At 46.7% G+C, this 26,037-nt stretch overlaps 2 protein-coding genes and 2 long non-coding RNA genes across 6 annotated transcripts in view; 2 read left to right on the forward strand and 2 right to left on the reverse strand.

Annotated features, from left to right (window-relative positions):
• Positions 1-2,031: 2,031 nt before the first annotated feature.
• KCTD21 (potassium channel tetramerization domain containing 21) lies at positions 2,032-10,824 on the reverse strand. Its single transcript, XM_037376741.1, is given in 4 exon segments — positions 2,032-7,255; positions 7,257-7,292; positions 7,294-7,931; positions 8,254-10,824. Coding segments are annotated over 3 exon segments (777 nt in total). The 5' UTR covers positions 7,902-7,931; positions 8,254-10,824; the 3' UTR covers positions 2,032-7,122.
• LOC119143024 lies at positions 2,035-12,105 on the forward strand. Its single transcript, XR_005102551.1, has 2 exons — positions 2,035-6,182; positions 10,831-12,105. It is a non-coding gene; the product is annotated as an uncharacterized LOC119143024 (long non-coding RNA).
• A 1,267-nt stretch (positions 12,106-13,372) lies between these two features.
• On the reverse strand, positions 13,373-17,001 carry LOC119143023. The gene is made up of 4 exons (XR_005102550.1): positions 16,897-17,001; positions 15,199-15,327; positions 14,498-14,620; positions 13,373-14,414 (listed from the first exon to the last, which is right to left on the reverse strand). It is a non-coding gene; the product is annotated as an uncharacterized LOC119143023 (long non-coding RNA).
• USP35 (ubiquitin specific peptidase 35) overlaps positions 16,132-26,037 on the forward strand; it is a 30,089-nt gene continuing 20,183 nt past the window's right edge. The window contains exon 1 of one of the 3 annotated variants that reach the window (XM_037376739.1): positions 16,132-16,377. The gene's annotated coding sequence lies outside the window, so the exon portion shown is untranslated. Of the gene's footprint in view, positions 16,378-16,922; positions 17,114-26,037 lie in introns of those variants that run through there. The other 2 variants (XM_037376740.1, XM_037376738.1) reach the window with 2 other exon arrangements.

A 26,037-nucleotide genomic window follows, 5' to 3' on the forward strand; every position in this document is an offset into this window, starting at 1 on the left:
TACGGAGTTGAGTGGTGGTGTGCCTGAGCAACGTGGGCTTGGGCAGTCATAGGCCAGGGTTATGTGGGGTTGGGTGGTGTAGGACCAGGTATGGAGCTGGGTGGTGGTGGGCCTCCGTGATGTGGTGTTGGGTGGTGGTAAGCCTAAGTTACAAGGGGTTGGGCGGTGTGAGATCAGCTATGGAGCTGTATGGGCTTAGGCCTGGGTGATGTGGGGTTGGGTAGTGGTGGGTGAGGGTGATGTGGGACTAGGTGGTGCTGGGCCAGGGTGCTGTGGGGTTGGGCAGTGTGGGACCAGCAGTAGGGTTTGGGTGGCTGTGAGAGCAGCTATGGAACTGTGTGGTGTTGGGCCAGGGTTACAAGGGGTTGGGTGGCAGTAGGACCAGATATAGAGCTGTGTGGGATTGGGCCTAAGCGATGTCACGTTGGGTGGCGTTGGGCCAGCAGTGGGGTCAGGTGGCTGTGGGACCTAGTGTGGAGCTGGGTGGTGTTGGGCCTGGGTGATGTGGTGTTGGGTGGTGTGGGTCCAGCAGTGGGGTTGGGTGGCTGTGAGACCAGGTGTGGAGCTGGGTGGTGTGGGGCCTGAATGATGTGGGCTTGGCTGGTGGTAAGCCTCAGGTACAATGGGTTGGGTGGCTGTAGGACTAGGTATGGAGCTGGGTAGTATTGGGCCTGGGTGATGTGGTGTTGGGTGGTGTGGGACCACCAGCTGGGTTGGGTGGCTGTGGGACCAGGTATGGAGTTGGGTGGTATTGGGTGTGGGTGATGTGGAGTTGGATGGTGTGGTGCCAGCAGTGGGGTTGTGTGATTGGTGATCCTGGGTGTTGTGGGGTTGGGTGGCTGTGGGACCATGTATGGAGCTAGGTGCTGTTGGGCTTGGGTGACGTGGGCTTGGGTTGGGTGATGTAAGGCTGCTGTGGGGCTATACTTGCAGCAGGCTGGGCTTGGGCTGCTCCTGGTGGCCTGTTTCAGTAAGGAGGGGACAGGCTGTGAAGTCCGTTCCATGTTCATCATTACTGGTCTCACACAGGGTTGGCATCACCTGAGCATACACCCAACTCCATCCCTTCATCCTCTGTGTTTAATAGAGCTGAGAAATGCTGTTCCTACAGGGCTCAACATCAGCCGTTGCTTCTTCCAGGAGACTCCCTTGTCCCTGGGGTATGGTTAAGAGATGGAAGGCTCTGGCTCACCCTGAATTTGGGTAATCCTTTAGGATCTGTCTCCAGATGCTCCTTTGCATACCCCCTCTGTGATGTGGTGTGGGGAAGACTACCATGCTGCTGACCATCAGCACAGGCTTAACCCTGTTGATTTGGGACAGGAACCAGTGTCTCCTCACATGCTCAGAAACAGCATCTGTGGGCGAGTTATTTTTGCGTGAAGAGCATGGGGGAATTTACGGCAGCTCTCAATGCTGACGGCTGCCTGGCATTGGGCAGAAGCCACTTCAAATTACACCATCTTAGCTGTGCTCCAGGGAGGTGCCACTTCCAACCAGTGTCACTGGGGTCTGAGTCAGCTTCCACGTATAAAGTGCTTTTTCAGGGGAACAAACTCAATTTTTAATACCTGGAAGAAACTGCCAGCCTGGAGAGCGGATGCATAAAGGGCAATGCCTTTTCACTTCCTTACAGCAAGCCATCTGTCTAGGAATTACAGTGCCTTGTAGGGGCTGCACGAAATCATATACATAATATGTTAAGCTTAATTCTGTCCTTTACAACAGCAATATATTATGGTTTGTTCAAACCTGGGCACTAGAAACAAGTTCAATAGTGCTAAAGCATTAGGGTCTAAGGAGGGTTTTCACTGGAGAAATGAATCCTCCGTTTATAGATGTTTGAAACATAAATGAACTAATACATTTAAATGGTTTTGATTATTTAGGAAGGGTTGTTCATCCAAGTTTTCTACAGCTGCAGTAATTTTTGGGGAGCTTCCTACAATTCTCAGCCACAGAGACCTCTAGGTAAGCATTGCAATGATGCACTGTGTAAAATCCATAGAGAAAGGAAACGGCAAGAGCATCTCCTGCTTCATTCACATTTTATTTACTGTTTTCTAAATCACATATTAGGAATAGTTCACAGAAACGTTACAGGCAGAGAAATGCAACCTGATTTTTAAATATGATAGCCCTACAGGCTCTCTATGGAAGCGGTAAGAAATAAAAAATTAACATTTGATACTTTCTAAATAGTATTCATTCAAAAGCATGGGTTTTACTGTCATTCCCAAGTGAATCTGAGAGCATAATCTACACATTTATCCTCAGTCCAGCCCTTTTTGCACCAAATATCTGCATGACAGCCTGTACTAATTTGCATTGAGACTTCTACTGTCAGGGCCGCATATTAGCACTGCTTATACCCTGCATGTTTGTGTCCATCAGTGTGTGGATACGGGAGTCGTTACGGAACAACAGTTAAATATTCTAAAATCTATTGAAATTCTGAAACCAAGTTCAAAGGGATGGGGCGAAAAATGAAACTCCCCAAAGGAGTCTTCTTCATAACTTCTCCACTTATCCGTGAAGTATCAGAAGATCCTAGATTTATTTTGCACAGTCTGTGGCTGATGGCAATATTTATCACTCCCGTCAACCTTATATATGGACCCCACCAGCCTTTCCTAGAGTGGGAATAAATCTGATTGATTACAGGTATTTACTGCTGTGAACTCAAGTAGCAATTTGTACTCAGCAACCCAGTAAAAATATGGTAACTACAGCAGTGCATATGTTTGGTGATGTAAAGCACATAAAAATTGAAGCAAAGCTGCCTGCTCCTGACAAATCACTAACATAAATCTTGGCACAACCAATATCTAAGGATCATAACAGGAGATTAAAACTGGAAAGGACCAGTGAGTCATTCTAATCGCAGCCTCCTTCTGTCTTCATTGTTATCTCACCGGTTTTTTTCCCCTGAATACATCAGGACTCTTTATTCTCTCCCTTCTGAATCCTGGATTTCTTTTTAACATGTGAACTCTTTCAGGTCCAACTTTGCACACCTATTTCTTTTATTTCCCCACCATTGCCTGCAGCAACACTCTTCCCACCAACTCCTGCTGACCCTTAACAGCTGCATGAACCAAAGATGCCTTGATATTTATGTATGGTTTCAGTCCCTTCATTGCAAGTAGACATTTTTAGGTATTTAAGAGCTATCAAGCCTGAAAACACAGAGAAATCCATGAGTGATTCTGGACTCCACTAAGATGCTTCATAGTAATCTTTCTGTCATATAACAAATCCTACTGTGCTACGCACATTCCCGTACCTGATAATGTCATTAGACTACAGCTAATGGCTTGTTTATCATCTGCCCTAACTGGTATTTTTCTGCTCTAGCACTGCTGATGTTCAGTGGTGCTCTCAGCATGTAGGCCATTTAGAAAAAACAAAGTGCAGGACTTAGCCTCATTTTGAATGTGAAAGTGTTGAAGGAGAGAAGGCAGAATCAGAACAGGAGTTAAGCACTGAGATGTGGAAGAAAGCGCCCTTCAAAGTGTAAGGGAAAATACCTCACTAGATCCTTTCCTTGTTCGCAGGCCCTTACAGGAAAATAATGAGTTTGTTCTGAGAGTGAATATTCCACTCAACAGTGAAATAATTTTTAGATGTTCCTGCTACTTAATGCCAAGTGCTTTTCAAGACTAGTGAGGGGTTGTGCTCTACTTAATATGGCTTTGTGCATGTTTGCTTTTCTTTAATTCAGGAAAACTCTTGAGAAGAAGAATCACCAATGCTGTTGCCTGGTAAACAAAAGCAAGTTACACCTCTGGGGTTCAGAAAAAGAAGGTAAACAAAAGTCAGCTATCTAGATAAAAAGCAAACAAATGCTTTGGAGAAAGAACATTCCTATAAACAGCCATTACAATGCAACTTACAGACTGCAAAATTAGGGAGCAGATATAAATTTAGCTTGGTGTGTAGTTTGAAATAGCAACTGCATTTGTTTAACATATGTCTGACTGCAATCGCAAGTGATTCACCATTTATTTCACTTACTCAATTAACATGCAGAATGACTGTGGCATTATAAATAGTATGTCATGCTTAAAGGTGTTTATTCTGCTTAGCAATTTAGAGGTATCTCAAGTTTTTCTGTTCCTCCCAAAGCCTGTCTTCACTCATGTCTTTACACTTGTTGGAAATTTTGCATCTTTCTGCATACAGAAGAGATATTTTGCATCTCTTTGTATATTAATAAATGACAGATTTGTGGCTGGCTGCACCTTTGCCTGATTTAGTTACGTGAGCACAGATAGACGTGTATTCAAGTCCTCCATCTTTTCCATAATAGACTGATGGATTAAAGCACTCCAGAAGACCTGGGTTCAGCTCTCTCCTCAGTCTGTGGGGATTGAAACCCGTATTTCCCTGTCAACAGAATCACCCCAGTTACTGTCTAGGCTGGGTTGGGGCACTCTTCATTTCTTGTTTAGACTTTAAAGAAACTGTGTAACTGCTTTTACTTTGGGTGCTGCTACTGTCAGAAGAGAAGAAAAGGAGGTGGGAGCAAAGGGGAGGAGTAAATGCTCTAGATAAAGCTATGCATAGTGCTTTTATGGACTCTTCTTACTTGTCTTTCACCAGAAAATGCAGTAACGATTCAAGTCTCCCAGGGCATAGTTTTGTTTTGCTGAAACAGAAGGGAGCAAAGAGCTTTAGAGGTTGTGGATCAGACCTTTTCCCCCCTTCCAAATGAGAATCAAGCCCATTGCTCTTACCTTTGGATAAACTCAAGCTGACAGGGAACAAATTACTACAGGTAAGTATTATTTTGGTGCTGACATACAAGAACTCCTGTTACAGATCATTTAAAATCTAGGTTGCGGGTTAAAAAGAAATACCGTCAACAGTCCCCCAGAGCTGTTACCATAAATTCAGCAAAGGTGTATCTGTTTCAGGGTATAGATTTGATAAAAGAGCATTCATGTATGGTATTTTACAGATCATAATCATATTACCTGCATAGATCATCACTGTGAATGTCCAACTGACAGGCAAACTCATGTCAGAAATAAGATTCACACAGGAGTTGCTTTGCTTTGGCAGTGGCCTGCAGCAACCCCTGGAACAGACTGCTCCCACATTATAATTCAGGACAGCAATGGGGGAAAAAAAGGAGTTCTTCAGTTCTTCCTAATGCAACTAAACCTAGAAGAATATGGTGACTCAAGCTGGAATTTGGCCACAAAATCCTGTTTACAATCCTCAAAATTCACAAAACTTGAAAGGTTTAATGGTTCTGAGGGCTTCAAGCCCAGTCAGTGCTTCCCAACACCACAGTCCCATGTACATCATGCTGGTTTAACCCCAAGTCAGACAGGGGCAGTGGTCTGTAACAGGCTGCCAGTAGCTGCAGAATGTGCATTTTTACCTTCAGCATGCTGATTTGTGTTGTTCATGCAGTTACAGCTTGGGACAGTAGAAATACATTTGTCTCACTGTTTTTTACAACAGTAACAAAACGCTTTTTTATGCTTCTTCACAGGTCAGCTTAATGCAATGACAGACTTGTTACTTTGAGAAACAAGAACATGAGCAATACTGAGCTGTGCAGCCCTATGCTAAGAACTTTTGGAAGCACGAAAATTCTAAATACAGAACTTGGTTATTGCATTTTCTCTTCTATCTCATTAGAGATGACAGCAAATGTTCGAGAGGGTTTCTCTTACACACACAGCAATTTGGTTAGGGAAAGACAGCTAAGATACTTTTAAACATAATTAGCTGAGAATGAACCACCTTGAATGTGGCACAAATGATATTTAGAGCTAACATGCAGCTAGTGGATTATGATCTTCATTACAGGACAGACTGGGTGTGTAGAAAGAGCTTGACCATTGTCATCACCTCTGGTTTTCCACTGCCTTACCTCTGACAGTCTGACACTGAAGCCAAGCAAGCAGGCAAAATGCTAGCTTAGTCACCTGACCGCTTCACAATGATGTGTAAAAAAAAAAATGGCTCAATGTACCAGGATAGGAAAAGTGACCCTTTGTTTTTGTAATGAAAAATATTAGGCATAACCTGATGGGAACGTTGTCTTTTCAGATGGAATTCATCCTACCCAGAGAGCATCCCATGCACTCCAGGCACTGCTGAAGGGAGACATACCCCCAAAAAGGCCGTGTCCAGGAAGCAGAAGAGGCTCAAACATTTAGAAGGTATCTGGGGGCCTCTGCCCCTAAATCTGTCTTTGCCTCAGAAAGTTTCAGCAGCATCCTCCAGACAAATACTAACATTGTAAGAGAAAGAAAAGGAATAGTTGTCTTGGATGCCTTTGGAATGTAAAAGTGAAGATTTTAAGAACATCCAAAGCAAAGTTCCCCCACCAGCCATAATCTTCTCAGTTTGTAAGACGGCCATTCTCTCTGCTATGGCTTCCTTGATCATTCCCCATGCCAGTCACATCATTCAAACATGGCTTCCCTGAAAGCAGAACAGAACAGGGGCTTCCTCACAGGGTTCAGAAAAAAAACCAAGCCAGCTTCAGATGGTGACAGAAATCCTTCACTGAACCCAAAGAGACAGGATCCCCTCGATCCACTTCTTGTTTGCAGTTTACACCATCCTTTTCAGCTATATTGAGTGAGTCCATGTGGGGAGGCTTCTCTGTGGATCCAGCCAAGCTTCTTGGATGCTCTGCACAGGTGATATGGCAAGACGTGGAGAATGTGCTCCCAGGGCTGACTGCTGCACTGCAGCTCCATGGCATCTTTCACTGCATCTGTTCTCCAGAGACATTCCAGACCTTGATTACCGAACCTTGACATCCCCTTGCAATATAAGTTAAGGATCACTCCCATTTTCCGACTGGAAAACGTAGGAAGGACAGAAGTGATTTTCCCCACAGCTGTACAGCAGGTCAGAGGTGGAGGCAGAGACAGAACCAGTCCTTAATTCAGGTGCTAGACAATACTCCCTCTGTCTAGAATACGGACATATTCTGAAAGGTATTGGAAAATGCATTAAAGGCAAATCATCTCCCTGTTAGTGACTCTTAATCCAGATAAGCATGATTCTGAATTAGGCTGTAAGTGTGTTTTAGAGGGAAACACTTTACCTGTGTTATCTCCATGCTGGCACCATAATAAACAGCCGTTCCTACTTGTACCGAATTAGGCGAATAACCTTATTATTCATGAAATCTGAAGTATGTGGATGAGAAGAATCTATGCAAAAACCATCACTCATGGCTATTTTTAGCACTTCTTCCACAAACACCTGGAAACTATGATTTGCTATTATCTGGCACCACCCAGAGTCTCTTTAATTCTGCTGGTGTACTCCTCTTCGGGAAGGCCTTCCACGCTTGCAACCCAGTCTAAGGTCAATGGTTGGGGTTCTTGCAGGTAGCTGGATATTGAAGAGAGGTTTCCATTGAAGCAATAGTAAAGTTTGGACCCAAGAAGCTTCAGGAACAGACATGACGTGGAGAAGATATGAGCACTGAACACTTCCATGTTGGAAGAAGACAGGCTGTAGATCTGGGGTGCTTCTCGGACGGTGAAGTGAACAGTCTGGGTCTTCTGATCGAGGGTGATGTTGAGCATGGCATTTTTCTCTGCTTTAGAAAGTTCCACCTCCTTCTCCTGCAAGGCCTCAATCAGTGGCTGAATCTGATAAAAATCAACCTCCCGTCGGAGTAAGCCCATTTCCTGAAAGTCTTCGGGGAGGTCCAAGTGAGATGTTCGTAAGAAATTCAGGATATAGCGGAAGATTTTTCCGTCTCTGTCAATAAAGCAGTTGCCTTGGCTGTCCTTCTTGGTTGGGATCTTCCCACTAAACATGGCCCCCAGCATGGAGTCTGGAAAGCTAGTCAGGGTAGACAGTGAGGTGGTATAGAGTTTTCCTCCAACATTAAGTGTGATGGGTTCTGACATGATGGAAAAGTCACAATGCTGGGACTACTTCTAAAAAATAAAAATAAAAATCCAACACCACACATTTAGTTGCATTTAGTTGTTTGAAAGGTTAAACTACAACAACAGAGAGTCCTAAATATATAAGGGTAACTACATGCCAAGAATTCATCATGGAAATCAGAAGTGGGGAATTACTTCTGGAGGTTGTATCTTGAGAACAAGCATAAGGATGTTTTTTCTCCCAACAGACTTGAACAGGACTTTTGTCAGTCAGTTTAGTACCAGAAATCATGAGTTTTCCACAACTTTACAATCACACTAAGATTGTAAACTCATGCTCTTCAAAGCAAGAGTTGTGTCCTGGGCTCACCTGATTCCATCTCTCCCATGAATACAGAATTTAGAGGGGGAAAACAAAGGACAGGACAAGAACCAGACACATCCCAACGTCTTCCATGGCACCTGAAGATACAATTAAGGCAGCAAAGCTGTTGCAGCAGAATCCCTGACACACATTGAGTGCAGTCAGCCTAGCGAGGAGCCAGGCTGTTACGCATGCAACAGTCGTGGTTTCCATTCAGTAAAAAAAACCACCAGGCTTTCTCCTTCCAATGTGCTTTACCTTAGAAAACATTTCTTAATTAATTTGGGCCATATCCCAGTTGACGTAGTTTCCATGCAGCTCCTCTGCAATCAGCTGAGATGAATGGAGGATGTGATTTTATAGAGCAGCTAAACATCACTGCCTCTGGAAGGGACATACCTCCTTTCGCCCTCCACCTCCTCCCTTATGCCAGCCCTGGCACTCATCTGACCCCACAGTGAGCCACTTTAGGGAGAAACCCCATCATTTTCTATTCAGGATATGTTTCTGCCACATCTTGGAACCAGATGAAAGCCAGGGCTGGTGCAAGGGAAGAGGAAGGAGCTATGTAGCCCTTTCCATTGCAGAACATCTCAGCTGCCTTGAAAGGCTGGGCCCCCATTCCTGCTAGCCACAGACCTGCAAATCTCTTTTTCCTTGTTTGCTGAATCCAAATCAATCAACAGTTCATTCCCATTTTTACTGTTGACTTAATCTGCAGGAAACCCATCAGCGTTTGCTTGCAGATGTAGGAGGTAGCTTTTGCTGTAGTAACAACAGTCATTCAACAGAAAGCCGCCGAACAGCTCCCTTAATTAAACTTAAATGCAGGCATTTTCCTAACTGGTCATGGAATAATCTTAGACACTACAACGCTATCATCAGCTCCAGAGTCACAGCAAAATACAGATCTGAAGAATGTAATCTTGTGCTGGAATATAAATTCTTTTATGGCTTCTAAACCCCAAATAATAGTGTTAATGGCACCCTTAAATACTCCTCTAGACTGCAAGGACATTTTGCCATGAAAAACTCGCCCAACCTAGGGCAGCTAATGAACAGGTCAAAGGAGAATCTGTATTTCACTTCTAGTTTAAGACTAACATTCCACTCTGTTCTTTGGCTCGCTTTAGCCCTTAGCACACAGTGTGTCAGTGAAGAATAGAAAGAAGCAGTTCTCTAAATGCACTGAATGCTTTGCCTGTGTATCCCTTCATCCCGCACAGCCAACAAAACTGGCACATAAAGATGCATGTGTAGACTAGCCCAATACCCTGCCTACGCCCATCACCAAAGACCATCGTTGTGACCAACCTCAGCAAAATAAATCCTAGAAAAAACTATTTGTTCTAGTGCTAACCCCCACTTAGCACTGTAGTCTCAGCGTACTTCCCGCTCTTGAAGACCTCTACCCAATTTCAAGTTTAAAACTGATCATATAGAGGCTTCAACTGCTCTAATTCTGTAGTACGAGCGGCTGCCATGTATTTTTCCCCCTAAGAGCTTGCAATATGTCTGTAAGAGCATTGCTACAAGCACAATCTGACATTCAAAAACCAGCCTAAAATTGATTTTACTTTTTTTCAAGTTTCATCAAACAGAAGCCTTCCCTGAATCTTCCTGCAAATAACACAGCCTGCAGAAGCAGGACTAATGGTGGCCCCAAAGGCCATGTTTGATGCTTCCCAGCTCTGCTACCCCTCAGGCTGCTTTAGACTAAACAACCCAGATTTTTCTGTTCTTTCTTCACAGGTCATGTTTTCAGATTTTTCAGCCCGAGCCTGCTTATTTACGCATGGGAGTAGTTTTCTTGTGCTCTCTGCCAGCCTTAGCCAGGTGCAGAATGAGGTGTTTCCCTTGATGTGTACGTGACAGGCTTCACTTGGCAAAGCCTGTTGTCCAGAGTCATGACCTAAAGACCACTGGATGGTCCGAAGATAGAGATTTTCATTTCAAACTGAACATCCACCCTAGGTTTATTCTTATCCAATGACTCACTGGCTGTGTAAGCTGAATGAGAGACAGACATCTCAGTCCAGTCTGAACCGATAATGGTAAAATATCTTGTAACTGGTTTCTTTATCAGCAGTCTCAAAAGGGAGGCTGCCAACAAAATATGGCAGTAACATGAGCACTTCAAAGCTGAAGACCATGTCTATGCTGCCAGGAACAGCATCAGGAATTTGACCAAGCTTTAGCTCTGTTGTTGGAAGAGTTGTGGGTGTACTAGCACAGCACTTGGCAGGCACTGCATTACTCCCTCCCTGCGTGGGCTCTGCTCCTCTCGCACCTCTGGATGCTGCCCAAATACATGCCCTGACCAGCCTATTCTGCTTATGGCTATTTTGCAGTCTACAGACCCATACAGGCTGGATTTCAGTCTCCCAGGACACCAGTTTGCTTTTATTTTGGACCTCCCCACTTCCCCCACGCTGGACTAAATTTCAAACATTTAATGATGCAAACATTTGGCCCATGGATAAGGCTACAAGATAACTATTCCACAGCTGTCCTTCATAAAGTAGAATCAACACATGACGAGTTAATCATCTGCTTTTGCCTAATTCATCCTATTACTTGCAGGTTTGTATCTTCATAGTACGAAGATGGATCTGGTAGTCTGGCAACCTCAGAAGACCCCAAACCACAGCACAAATAAGCACACATATGTCTACTAGATACATCATCAGCCTGGACTTAATGCACTGACCAACCAAGGTACTTGACAGTAGCTGGGGAAAGAAAGACAATCTTTGCTGCTTTTTTCTTATAAACTTCTTTATGAAAATTTTTTTATAAACTCATAAAAATTAAAATTAAATGGGTTGTTCGTTTTCTCTCTTTGCTCATCCAACCAGCATTTGCAGCCTCTATCCTAGTCTATGAGGCCTGGGTACTTTGCTAATGCAATAAAAAGTTCTCCAAGGATGCAGCATGGAAACTACTTCTGCTTGGTGGCATTTTTGCAAAGAGGAGGTACCAAGATAGCATCTGATCTTGGACATGGGTGGCTATAACCTGCAGTCACCCAGGCCAAGTATGAATTGGGTTATGGTTCTTGGAAGCAGAGAATTACAGTAAAGCCTTTCATGTAGCTGTTCCCCAAGTAGCACTTAAAATCCATTCAAATTAGATCAGCTAGAGATCTAATTTGAGAGTTGAAGATGTGAATTTGGCCAAAGAGCACAGGATTTATTTTGTGCTTTTAGAGTGACTTGTATTTAAATGCAACTTTCTTTCTAAAACAGATGTATTTAATGTCACGGGGAAAAAAATACCTATGGTTGACTGAAAGTCACAATCTTTTCAGCTGATGTAAATTGAGAGAAACCAGCAGTGGAGAACTTTTTGGAAAAGTCAAACTCTTGAATTTAAGCTGCTGTCTGAGCATTTCAACTGATCAGGGCTTGTAAATTTTAGCTTGGGTTTTAATCACAGGAGCATCCTCAACAGATGCATAGAGACCATTTCTGTAACCCATGAACATTTCCACCCCATGAGTTTAGTTCAGCAAATAATTGGTTTGAACCTGGGAGAGTGACAGGGGCTTACACAGCAGGAAGGTATGAACGAGCATGTGAAATGACAAAATCTACCTGTTTTCACTTATCAATGACCATCAGCTCAGTTCCTTCATTAACATAAAACTTCCTTTGCTTTATCATTTTGACTGTAGAACAGCTTTGGATAAGCTTATTTTCCCTCTTATGTGTTCATCACATTTAAGAACATCTTAATTAGCTAATAAAATTCTGTATATGTAATTTAACTGAGTACTTGTTTCACCCAACTTGGCAAAAACCCACAAGTGTACAAGTAATCATCAAAAAAAAAAAAGCATCAGTCATGGTTTGCCAATATAGGTAAAATGTAAAGAAATAGCACAGATATTACTACGTATTTAACCACTCTGAAAAATAGGTACAGCTGTAGTCTATTCTTTTTAGCCACAAAATGCAGTTTAATGGGAAGTCTAAAGTTATAAATATGTTTATATGCTTTTCAAAGAGATGTGGATCTTAAGACATACACCTAGGTATATAGTAAAGACAATTTTTAACAGGATTTTTCAGGTTGCTTATTCAGATAACAAATGATAGCTTAGATCATTTCAGTTAAAAATAATCTACCCTGAAACAGCAAGTTTATGAAACACTAAACAGATGCAGTGTGCCTGCTTCTGTTTAACAGTCTCACTGAAGATCTGATGAAAACTCTCTCCACATTAATGCAATAAAGCTAATAATAGTTTAACCAAAGCTAAAAATAACAGCAAGGCAGAGAAAAGTTACTGAACAGATCAGAAAAGAAAACATCAAATTTTTATTTGGGAAAATGTGTAGCAATGCCCGAATTTCCTTGACAAGTAAACCCTAATACAAGTATTATATATACTTGTACTATATTGTAGTATGTATTTATTGGGGAAATATTGCTTGGGAAAAGCAGCAGTAATCAACTGCAAACACAGATTTCACTTTAGCAATGGCAGGGAAGGAAAATGAATCAGTTCTCTGGGATTTCAGAGGCAATGCCTAAGACACGGTTAACAGGCTGATCCTAGTGTCATTCACAGGATCTCATTAATGAAATTAATTAAACACAGGGCATCAAAGCAAATTATCTGTAATTTGGTAGGAGTGGATCATGATGTGTTGTTAGGGTTTTCAAAGTCCATCCCACAGACTTGCTTGTGGCCTCTGTCCTGGTTTCAGCAGGGATAGAGTTAATTCTCTTCTTAGTGGCTAGTACAGTGCTGTGTTTGGGCTCTGATGTGGGAACAATGCTGACAGCACACTGATGGTTTTAGTTGTTACTGGGTGATGTTTATACTAAATCAAGGGCTTTTCAGTTCCTTGGGCCCTGCCAGCCAGAGGGCTGGAGGGACACGGGAAACTGGGAGGGGACACGGCCAGGAGAGGTGACCCAAAGCAGCCAAAGGGATATTCCATACCATATGACATCACGCTGTGTATATAAACTGGGGGAAAAAGAAGGAACTGGGGGACATCTGGCATTATGGTGTTTGTCTTCCCGAGTCCCCGTTACGTGTGACAGAGCCCGGCTGCCCTGGGGATGGCCAGACACCTGCCTGCCCAGGGGAAGCGGTGAATGAGTCCCTTGCTTTGCTTTGCTTGCGTGCGCGGCTTTTGCTTTACCAATTAAATTGTTCTTATCTCAGCCCTGGAGTTTTACATTCCTTTCTGATCCTCCTCCCCATCCCTCTCGGTGAGGGGGAGTGAGGAAGTGCCTGCGTGGGGCTGGGTTGCCAGCCAGGGTTAAACCATGACAGCCTCTGAAGCCTTTACGCATAGCATTAAAGGCACTAAAAGTTGTAGCATCCCCTGCAACAGAAGTTACTGGATGCCATGACAGCAGCACAGTCTTTTGCTGCCAGACGTAGTGATACATGCCCATTTACACAGTCATTGCCCTGGTTTTAATTTTATACATAAGGTATTGCACTGCTGGTTAATTTTATAGTGTAGCGTTCAATAGCACACTCATAAAACATCCCTCCACAACCAAACTTTGGAAACCTGTATTTAAGAAGTGAAATATGTGCAGCTTTGTTAAAAAATAGCTGAGGTGCAACAATGAAGTGCAAAATACACATACAGAAAAAAAAAAATTAATTATTTAGCTGGCACAATGAAGGAAGCCTAAGTGGCAATAAAATTAAAGCAAGCTGGGGACTATTTCTGCTAAGCCTCAGGAAGAGCAGCCAGACTAAAAACCTCTCTGGCTTTTTGAATATTGCCCAAGAGAGCTGGTGAAAGCTGGATAAATGTTATGAGAGACAGATCAGGCAATGCATTATAGGAAGTCATTCTGCACTGGGAGGGGCAGGATTGATTTCAGCTAAAAAGGAGGTATGAAAAAAAGTAGTATCTAGGCACCTGTACAGCAGCTGGAGACTTTAAATGTGATTTGGCAGGAGAAGATGGTGGTTTGCAGGATGGGGCTCCAGTCTGCTTCATTAGAGTGCCTTAATGGCAAACACATGATCAGGCAAGGAGACTTCTTTCCGTACCATGCTCATTCTGCTCTGGGTCTTCCCCCAGATTCCCCACACTCAGCACATACCACTTTGCTCCAGCATGTCTTGCTGAAGGTCGCGTTTTGGTTTGTGGCAGAAATTCCAGTTTCTACAAAACACCCGAGTCCTGAGAAAAAAAAAACAGAACTCAGGGAAGTTGTGAACTCTGGATCTGGGCACACCAGCCCACAGCGCTCGCTGTGACTCTACCTGCAGACCGGTTTCATGCCTTGTCCCTTCTCAAGGGGATGATTTCACAGAAGAAATCCAGACCCTCAGCTAGAAGTTTGTGCCTCAACTGTTATGGGGACTGTAGACGAGTCAGTCTGAAGCCTAGATGTTACCCCGTGAAAGACAGGAGAAAAATAATAATAAAAGAACAACAAAGGGAGGGCAGAAACAAAATAAATAGTATAGGGGATTAAAATAAAAAAGAAAACTCAGCTGACCACTTACCTAGCCAGCAGCAGCCAGCATGCATCGAAAGCTGAGTTTAAGGAAGGATTTGGGATAAAATCCATCTCAAGGACAGACTCACCCTTCCTTCATGTATTCCAGATGCATATTTACTTAGCTCAGCTCATCCTCAATTATAGAAGGTTAAACATTTGCAATATGGTTTCTACACCCTATATGCTTATTTATAGTAATCTTAAAGAAAACCCATTCCTGCAGGACAGACCCACCTAATTTTGGACACTAGTTTAATATAAACCTTTGCAATAAACATAGAAAATCCCACTGTATTCAGAGGCTTAAAATTCAGTAGGTGAAGCAGAATGTGGTACGTCTGCCAGGAGCAATATATCCCGAAATGCAGCACCCATGGAGGGGAAGCGGCTGCTTTTTGTTTCAGGACTGCTGAGGTGCTCTGGAAATTTCCAGCTGGCGTTTGGGGAAAGGCCACTCACCCCTGAGGCTGACGCAGGGGACACGGGTGACAAGCTCCGGGAAGGGACTCCAATTCCCAGCAGGCGCGAGGCAGGAAACGACGGGGCTCACCCTTCCCTTCTCGCTGTCTTACCACGCTGACTATCCACCTTTGGAGAGCAACTGCTTAGCTGCCAGTCATTTATATTTTTGTATATTTAATTTTCTAACCGTGCTTTGTTAGACACAGAAACGCTCCTCTGCCAACGAGACGCACGAACGACGGGAAAGTGTGAACAGGAGTTTCATAACATCCCTGGTCGGTTGTGAGTGTGATGCTGTGTGTTTGTCCCTTCCCACACCGGCACCTTGACGCCCTTTGAGCATCTCCTGGGCTGCTTCCTTAGGGATGTAGGTGAATGCAAAAGGCTGCACATCCAGCTCGCTGCAGATGCTGAACTTAAGCAATAAAGAGATGAGGGCAGGGAGACAGCAGCAGGGAAGTAAGAGAGGGTGCTCAGCTAGTAAGAGGAAGGAGCAATATAAAACAAAGGTCAGCTTCCTCCTGAGAGAAAAGGACTGAACACAGTGGCGCACGGCGGGGAGGAGGAGAATGAAATGAAGGTTCCCTGTACTGAACGAGAAGGGCAGCAGACAAGATGGAGGGGGAGAGGGAGCGCAAAGCCAGAGAGATACAGCAGCAGCGAGGAGGTTTGGAGGAAAAAAGCCAAAGTGCTGCGGTGCTCGGTGCTCTCCTGGCGTGGCCTCCGACACCCGTGGGCTCAGGGGCTGCCAAGCCGACTGCCAGGAGGGCACTGCCACTGGCTACACGGCAGCGGGCACATCACTTTTCCTTGCAAACAGCTGATGTCACCCTTTGTGCAGTCCAATATACTAATTTAACGCCGGCCTCAGCAGAGGTTTTCACCGGTTTCTAATGTCCTGCCTAAGCATCCACATGAGCATCACTTGGCATCCTTGGTGTATCTTCCAGATACTCTTTTTATTTCCTCCCTGGACCACTTCATCCACACACGTGGCAGACCACCACCTGCATACAGCTTGCTGCACAGGCAGGGTGGTTCAGCAATCCAGCTTCCCACCCCATCTCCTGCCGACACCGTCACTTCCAGGGCGCCCCTGCAATTACACAGTGGCTAATTGCCAGCACGGATGCAGCTGCACGCTGGCAAAAAGCACTCGGAACCACCACCACCAAGGTAGGTGCCAGGCAGAAAGAGACCCTCCGTGGGGCGCAGCTTACGCACATCACCCAGCTGGGGCTGGGTGCAGCTCGGCGGGATGCAGAGCCGGCCCTGGGTGTGGGCATGCAGGGCCTGGATGTGCTGAAGTGCTGTAAACGTTTTAATTTCGGGGATGTTTCATTGAAAGGGGGGTGGGGGTGGGGGGGAGGCAAAGTTTGCAGAGTGGCGCTGAGCCTCACCCTGTGAAGGGGAAGCAGAGGTATGGCTCCTCCCTGCCCAGCCAGGCGTTCGCACGACGCAATTAGCTTAAAATACTAAAAAAATAACCCCAGAGCGGGGGATCGCCCGCCCCCCCCGCATCCCACTGCGCTTCCCCGCGCAGCAGCCGCGCAGCAACCCGGCCGCCCCCACCCCCACCCCGTGCCTCAGTTTCCCCATGGCGGCGTGGGGGGGTTGGGTTACGGTGGGGTGACCCCAGCCCTTCCCACAGCCCCCCGCCGGGCTCCCCCCCCACCATCCCCGCCGCGGACCCACCTGCGCCCCCTCCAGCCGCCGGGCCCCGCCGCTCGCCGGGCGCACGGGAGGCGGAGGCGGCGGGGGGAGGAAGCGGGGGGCGCGGCGCGGAACGGCCCGGCCCGGCCCCGCTGGGAGTTGTAGTTCGCCGCCGCCCTCGGCCCTGCCCGCAGGATTGCGGCTCGCAGCCGGACACCCCGCAGCCTGCGGGCACGGCACGGCACGGCCCCGGCGGGAGGTAACGCGGGGAGGGAGGAAAGGAGGTGTCGGAGGGGGCTGGTGGGATGGGAGGGAGGGTGCGGGAGGGATGCTCGGGGAGGGATGCGGGAGGGGTGGTCGGGAAAAGTGATGCGGGAGGGGTGCTCGGGGAGGGATGCGGGAGGGGTGCTCGGGGAAAGGGATGCAGGAGGGGTGCTCGGGGTGAGGGATGCAGGAGTGAGGTCTTGGGGGTCGGGATGCAGGGGGGATGCTCGGGGGAAGGGGTGCAGGAGGCATGCTCGGCAGAAAGGATGCCGGACGGGTGGTCGGGATGAGGGGTGCAGGAGGGGTGGTTGGGATGAGGGGTGCAGAAGGAGTGGTCGGGGTGAGGGATGTGGGAGGGATGCTCGGGAAAAGGGATGCAGGAGGGATGCTCGGGGGTTGGGATGCAGGAGGGAAGTCTTGGGGAAGGGGATGCGGGAGGGATGCTCGGGGGTCGGGATGCAGGAGGGACGCCTGGCGGAAGGGGTGCAGGAGGGGTGCTTGGGGTGAGGGATGCAGGAGGGAAGTCTTGGAGAAGGGGATGCAGGAGGGATGCTCGGTGGAAGGGATGAAGGAGGGGTGATTGGGCAAAGGGGTGCAGGAGGGATGCTCAGGGTGAGGGATGCAGGAGGGAAGTTTTGGGGAAGGGATGCAGAAGGGGTGTTCAGGGATCAGGCTGCAGAAGGGAATTCTTAGGGAAAGGGGTGCAGGAGGCGTGCTCAAAGGGAGGGATGCTCAAGGGAAGAGAAGCAGGAGGGATGCTCAGGGGTTAGGATGCTCTGGGTTGGGATGCTCAGGGGTTGGGATGCTGGAGGGATGCTTGGAGGAAGGGGTGCAGGATGAAGTGGTGCAGAACGGATGCTTAGAAGGAGGGATGCTTGGTGGGAGGGATGCAGGAGGTGGTTCAGGGGTCAGGAAGCAGGAGGGATCCTCGGGGTAGCAATGCAGGAGGGATGTTCAGTGCCCAGGTCACAGAAAGCAGCTGGGAGTAAGGGGTGCTTGGGGGCCAGGATGCAGTCAGGGTTCTTAGGAGCTGGGATGCTCAGGGGAAGGGGTGCAGGAGGGATTCTTGCGAGGGATACTTGGAGGGATCTTGAAGAAGGCTTGGAGGGAGGTATGCGGAGAGACGGTTGGAGTAAGGGCTGCTCGGAAGCTCAAGATGCAGGAAGGAATCACAGTGAAGGGGTGCTCAGAGGAGGGAATCAGGAGAGAGGCCCAGGGTTTGGGATTTGGGATTCCCAGAGCAATGCTCAGAGAGAGGGATGCTCTGTGGTCAGAATGCAGGAGGGAACCCTGGAGGAGGGATGCTTGAGGATTTGGGTGTTGGGGGGTCAGGCTACAGGGGGATGCTCTGGACGGCATTGGCAAGTGGGTGTGTGTGCACTCCCTCGGTGCCCGCAGGGCTTTGCAAAGCTGTTTACAAGGCAGCATCTTGTTAGGAGAAACTGGCCAAGATGGGCTCAGGTTTTCCTCAGGGAAGCTGACCTGGGGAGATTCACCCAGGGATGTACCCATCCCACAGGGAGCCAAAAGACCCTAAATGTGAGGGTCAGATTCAGAGCAGTCCAGATCCAACGCCCTTTCAGGTTAAAACTGCCCTGGCTTGGACTTCGCAGGTGTTACCAAAGGATAAAAGCAGATGTTGGAATATTTGCTACTTCCATGAGGTTTTCAAAATGCTTTGGGATCTCAGCTACACCCTGCTGTGTTTGTGTCACAGGACTCATGGCAGTGAAGTTTCAGCCGCACGTCCTGCCTCAGACTGAAAGGATGTAGCATGGGTTGACTTGTGCCTGGGGAGGGGGTTCGAAATGCCCTGGGCATCTTTGTGATGGAGTCTGCAAACTTTGTCATGGTCCCACTCCATCTTCCTGGTTTCTGGATTGGCGCTGATGCAAAGTCAAATGTGTTAGGGGCTGGAGGGAATCTGAAGTCTCAGATGAGTGTCATTTTTCTTGAAGGCACCACCAATAAATTGGAGATCTCTGTATCTCCAAGCAGTCAGGCAGCGTCTGATGAATCCCAGCCAGCATCAACAGTGTCGGCCCTTGGTCCAATATGCTTTGGTGAACAGGGCATGCTTTTTCCTTGGGCTATATCCAGGGGTTTAATTTCTATACACAGACAAAAGCAGACAGAAATCTGAAGAAAGGCGAGGGATGTTAATGCTATAAATACCTTCTAGAAAACAACCAGCTTTCCGGAGTAGATGTATTTACAGTCTCCAGGGAGGATGATAGAAAGGACGTTGGTCTGAAGGTCAGTGCGGGATCTGGGCACTCCTAGTGTAAAGCCCCATGAAAGTAGGGTAGCACAGCCTTGGCTGAGAGCTCTGCTAAGGAGGAGAGCAGAAAGCTTTTGGGGGAAGAAATGGAAGATATCTTCATCTGGGGAATGTGAGGAGGAGTGACCATCCTGGGAAAAACTTACCTAGCGTGGGCAGGACAAAGCTTTTTGGCATCCAATGCGAAATATATTCGGAAAATTGAAAAGCAAGCGGGGTGGGTTATTTTTGTCTGTGGTTGGTGCTGGGCTTAGCCACAGAGCCAGCGGTTTGTCAGTGTGGGTCTGGTGGGTAGAGCAAGTCCTGCCTTACGTGCCTTTCTCTGCTGCTGGTTTTCAAGGCAATGGGAGAGAGGAATTGAATTCCTTGTGTCTTGCTTTCTGCATCCATACCAGGACAGCTGATAATATGCTAGCGATGGTTCTGAGATGCTTTATTAGGAAAGGATACAGGTAGGTATTAGAGATACGTGTGTGTAGCTGTTGACCTGAGGGGAGGAACGGAGCTGTGAGGAGTCATCTGGAGAAAGAGGGGATTTTTAGAGCCTTGGGGTTTATTTGATATTACTGCACTGATCGCTTTGACATCCAGCCAAAGCCTTTTTTTTTGTTTTTAAATGACTGGGTGCCTAACAGCAAAAAACACAGAGCAAGAGAAGAGACTGGGGGATCTGTGTGCACCAAAGGGATCAAAGAAGAAGCACTGGAGAAATAAATAAGAAAGCAGGGTAGCTAAGATAGATGGGGTCAGGTGGGGCAGCAGCCCAGCACTGTTGTCCATGAATTAAGGCCGTGGTAGGTTACTTGGAGATGACTGATAGAATTGTATGGTACGGTCGAACATATCTATAATGTTTTAGAGGAAAAAGGACTGCTTACATCTGTGGTACAGCAGAAGAAAGGAAAAGGGTCTGCAGTGGTCTGTGGGTCAAAAACATCAACAGATTTTAGTAAAGGAAGGGACTACTACATGGTAAATTTAGGCTGATTGCAAGTAGGTGTCTTTTGGTTAGTTACTTTTTAGGGAACCCTTAGAAAAGTTGTGAGGCCACAGGAGAGAAACATGCTGTTCCCAGGGTGGAGCTCCTGATGTACAGCAAAGCCACGCAAAATGCAACAGTCCAGCTGGGTGGTGATGAGCAAATAAATCTTCACTCTCCAGAGGGGACAGAAAGCTGCTGAGCAGGGTGGAAGATCCTGCAGAGCATGGGGACAACCTCCTGCTCCAAATCTGCTGCTGCCCGTGGCTGGAGGGGGATCTCCATCGGGGTGGTACTAAAGGGCAGTTCTGATTCAGCGCAGCAGAGGACAGGAAAGCACGAAGAGCCTTGCCAGCCAGGAGTAATTAGCTCTAGTGAGTAGGAGACGTGCAACACAAGCGCAATCTGTCACTGGAAAGCAGTTTGGGACAGAGAGCGAAGAATATGTGATCTCCTTGAAAAGAGAAGGTGAATGTAGAAAGGCGGATTATAATTACATGCAAAAAAATTTGGCTGGGCTTCTGTGCTGGCAGTTTTTCCCTCTTACGACTGCAGAGGGGTAGGGTCTCACTTCTGATTCCAACGGGGTATTTAACTGGATTTTTCTGCATTTATTTGCTCTGAGTTTCTGCCCAGATCTCGTGAAAACAGACCTGATCCTCTGCTCTGCCATGGCGCTTGCCTGGGTGCAACTGGGATAGCAGCTGAAGCAAGCAATGTGAGGTGGAGCATTGCTGTTAATATATTTGCAGGTTTGGCTGCTGGCTCTGCCACGACCTATTGCATCTCCTTGAGCAAATGGTTTGGCTTGGATGTGCCTCGGTATTTTGTACGGCTACAGCAGCGTGAATGGTGTCTGCTGTGTCGCTTAAGTGAGAGAGTTACTCCCTTGTGTGTATTCCCACAGACACAGTTTGTAGGCCAGCGGGCTCTATTTCAGTTGAAGCCTCCAGGCATTATTACGGTGCAAATAACATATAAGGGAGGCTGAGGCTTCAGAGAATAAAGAATAGCTGGATGTGAAATAATTAAGAGAGAAGTAAAGGGAGAAGCAGCAATTGTGTCATTGGGAGGACTCAAGATAGAAACCAGAGCATTAAATTGCTGCGACTGCTTGATGCATACACAGAAGATCATTGGAATGGAATCACATCGCTGACATTAATTAAGGTTATTCAGTCAGAAGAACTAGATCTCAACGAAATGAAGAGTATAACCAGATGTATAAGTTATACTAGATCACGGGGAGGCAGCGGCAGGAGGTGCAGTACATGGGTGAGGGCCCAGCACTGGCCTTTGTTTGATGATTTCCAACTCTGTAGGGAAATTGCTGTTTCTTCCTAGTTATTTAGAGGGCTTTTGAGCCTTTTAGAAAAACAGTCATAGGGGAGTGATAAGGATGACTGTGACTGTCCAATACCTGCGGGTCAGGCTGTATCGATCGGATGTGGTAATGATGAGCTGCAGGCTGTAATTTCCCCTTCTTGGCTGGGTGAGCAGGTAGGTACTTCGGACCCCCCCCAAAAAAAAATCCCCTTTGCCTATGAATTAAAAGAACATTTGTTCCCTGCAAAAAAAGTAATAATCATTAGGACACAATTCCTTTGATGTTCCTGGAAGACAGATCTAGAGAGCTGTGATACAGCAAGGGCTGGCCCTTTGAAGAAGTATGCCAAATGGCAAATTTTGTAGAAATTTTAGAGAATACAGTATTTTTTGCGCAGTATTTTGTGCTCTAGCAAGGCACGGGGTGCGCTCCCTTCCACCCTGCAGCAGCTCAGCATGCTGCAGGATTGAGCCCTAATTGCCTGGCTGCCTGGAGGATGCAGCAAGAATAACTGTAATGTCTTGGCTGACATGAAAGGAACCGTTTCAGCAGGACTTAAGGACAATAAAAGGTGAATCTGGTTTCTCTACTTCAAAATCTCCAGAGAATTCAGGGAAGTACATCATGATTTCTTTTTCTTTGTAAGAAGCAAATTATGTCATTTATCAGTCTGTGTTTGGATGGTGGGATTTTTTTCTCCCTTAGTGGTATTCATCAAACAGTATGTGATACTGTTGTAGGAAATGTGCTGAATTTATCGCCAGGATTTCCTAAAGGTAAGATACATCTCAGGTCTATGTTTTCAGAGCTTTGTAAGATTTGGGGTGTGGGAACTGATATTTCATTCTGGAAAAATATACTAAGGAGCCTTTGCAGGAAATCTGCTGCTGGCAGGGACAGGGGAATGAACTGATTTAGAACTAATTGGAGAAACTTCAATTGAAATGAATCCTAATTAAGGAAAAGACACAGACAGAAGAAAAATTTAAGGATGCCTCTGAACAGTACAGATTATGAAGATTAGAGCCAAGCAATGCCCAAGGTGACTTTTCATCTTGAGGCCGGGGTTTGGCTTTTTTTTTTTTCGGTTTACTTTGTTTGGAGAGTGAAGCCAAGCTGGTCGATGCTGCTTTTTTGCTTAAATCTCCTTTCCCACTTTGCTTTCTAGAGCATGGTTGGGTATCTGTCCTTGCAGAGACACATCTCATGGTCAGCAACACCTATTGCAAATGTTGATGAAATACTTCATTTTATTTGTGGCTTTAGATGGAATTAAAGTCTGGAGCCAGGGCTGCTCTTTTTCACAGCACCCTTTTATTTTGAGGGGGCAGGGGCAAAAGCACTGTGGACCCTGGTGTGTGTTTGTGAATGGAGCGTGTGGTACCCAATGCCATCAACACCTGTTGATCTGCCAGGTGGAACAGAGAGTGTCCTCAGGACAGTTTTGTAGGTCTGAACATCTGCGTGACAAGGATGAGACGGAAGACATCCCTCCCTCTTCCAAAGCACATCTCCCTCTCTAGCACATCTTCAGAAAATCAGGAAGGGTTATCTGAGAACCTACTTCTGTTGACCTCCCTTTGGTTCTTGGGATGATCATAGAGCACATCTTCTTGGAAGCTGTGTGTGGGCACATGAAGGAGGAGGTGACTGGGAATGATCAGCATTCACTTACCAAAGGTGAATCATGCTTGATCTATGTGATGGCCTTTAAGGATGGACTGGTAGATCTGTGGATGAAGGGAGACTGTGGATTTTGTCTTCTTTGACTTCAGTAAGGCTTTTGAGATGATGTCCTGCAGCATCCGTGTATCAAAGACACAAAAGAAACTGCAGTCTAGATGGGTGGACTTCTACTTGGGTAGGAAATGGGCTGGAACTATCCTGGAACTTTCCCTTTTTAATATTTTTATCAACAACCTGGAGAAGGAGATGGAATTCACCTCATTGCATTTGTGAGTGACGCCAAACTGGGGGGAACAGTCAATACGCCTGAGGGCAGGGCTGCCATAGAGGAGGACCAGGACAGGCTGGGGCTGACAAGAACCTTGTGGAATTCGACAAGGACAAAGACAAAGTCCTGCACTTGGGATGGGCTCATGCGGGATGGGCTCACCGAGCAGGGATGGACGTGGGATGGACTAACCCAGCGTGGACTAAGCCCTTGCACTGGTGAAGGCTGGGGACTGACTGGTAGCAGCAGCACACACACCACCCCCCCCACCCCCCCCACATGCCTACAAGGACATTATTCAGGAAGTAGAGCCAGGCTTTTCACAGCAGTGCATGGCATGGCAGGAGAGTGAGAAGAAACAGACGTAAATTGAAACAAGGGTTTCCAACTGGAAATAAGGAAAAACTTCCCACTATGAGCTGATTAGGCACTGGGGCAGGTGGCCCAGGGTGGTTGCATGATCTCCATCCTGGGATGTTTTTAAGGTCTAAACAGACAAAGCCCTGAGCAGCTTGGTTTGATTTCAGCTTTGTGCAGGGGTTGGACTAGAGACCTCCCAAGGTCCCTTCCCTCCTGGTTCTGTGATTTTACCCACGTTGCTCCTGCCAGCTGTCCACCAGGGGAGCAGAACAGCTTTGCCATTTCGTGGCATATTTTTCTGTTTCGCTGCAAAGCTCATATTGTGTACTTTCTGTTTTATGTGAGCTACAGAACAGATGGGAACCTCAAAGCAGTTCTGCAGATTAATAATTAACACTTTGACCTTCTGCAGCATCCTTGTGTGCTCCAGGAACTTGGTTCTCTTCACCAGCAGGAATGAGCTGATCCTCCCAACTTGTCTGTGACTTCTTACTGCCAGTGAGGAAGATGAAGTGCAGAAAGGTTGTCCCGCTTCAGGAGGACTCATTATAGAAGCCTGATTATCTGAGCATTTAGTCTCTTTATCTGAGTATTAAACAGAGAGCCAGGGATCAGGTCTCCAAGGCAGCATTTGGCTGCCCAGCAATGGAACTGCCCTTCCCTCTCCTGCAGCTCCCTGGGTTATTTATGACACAATTCCAATTTCCACAAGAAACGAGAGTGATCTTACAGGCAACGGTCTCCTTCACTGCAAACCCTGATTCACTCTCCAGGCAGGTCCTGGCGTGGGGAAAAAGAAAAGTTATTATGAGATCCTTTCCATAATACCTCTCTGGAAGCGTCTGGGGCTGTGCTGGGGTGGAATTAGCCATCTTAATTCCTAACCTTTGGAATGTGAATGATCTTTTAGTGTAGAACGCTTTTTTAGCGTCGTTTTGAGACTGCAATATTTATCGTTATGTATTACAAAGCAACATGAGTGCTGTTTTAATATCGTTCTAAGATTGTCATATATATTGTAAATGACTCCTTAGGGGCTCCCTGGCTAACATCCTCTACCCTGGCTTTGTCTGGCCCATGCCCGGGGGGCAGCTTAGCATACCCCGATACACAACAGAAACACGGGCTGTGTGTTCCCTCCTGCTGGCACTGGGGCAGCTGGACAGATGTAGGTGGGACTGTGTTAGCTGCTGCGCAGCCTTGTACTGAAAAGTCCTTCGTTGGTGAGGACAGCATGGACCCTCCACCACAAGCTCAACTCAGGTGGTTCTCCCCGTGGGTCTTTGAGGTCCTAATGTCAATATCAGACACTACAACGTTTCTCGATGAGGAAGATGCTTTGCCTTTACAGTCCTTGGATACTCTCCATTGGCACTTGTTTGTCTGTTGACTACATGGGGAGTTGGTTTCAGCCTTGTCCCCGCCACAGTATGTTAGATGAGACCTGGAGAGGCAGCAAGCCTGGGGTGATCCATCTTCATGTCCCCTTCTGTGATCAGCCTGAGAAAGAATGAAGCCCTTTCAGGATGTAAACTGCAAGTTCATCTCAAAATTCAGGCAGAGGTAGACTCTTTGCATGGAAAATCTGGGTGGAGTTTGGCAATGCTGAAGTGGCTAAAAGCCCAGTCATACTGGGAACAGCAGTGGACCACCATCACCGCCAAGAGGGGCAGGGAGCCACCCAACACCACATACACTGGTGGGCTGTGGACTGTGGTGATTTGTGGGGTTAGATCTAAAAGGTCTGTGGCCATGATTTGGTCGTCCTGCCTGTGTGATGTTTCCACAGCACTGTGCCACACTCCACATGGATTGCTCCAGGGAAGTAACCACGTACTGGTGAGACGCAACGAGTGAGCACTGTAGATCCTCCTGTCTCTTCCTGGTAACTTATCTATCTGCCAGATGCTTGGGGTGTCATGGTTCAGGCTGTGAAGCTGTAGAGAGGAGGTGAAGGGGGTACCAGCTTGACTGCAGGTCTGCGCCAGTCTCTGTATGGCCAAGATGACCACTGACCT

The sequence above is a fragment of the Falco rusticolus genome, chromosome 2, assembly GCF_015220075.1.
Source record: "Falco rusticolus isolate bFalRus1 chromosome 2, bFalRus1.pri, whole genome shotgun sequence".
NCBI lineage: Eukaryota > Metazoa > Chordata > Aves > Falconiformes > Falconidae > Falco > Falco rusticolus.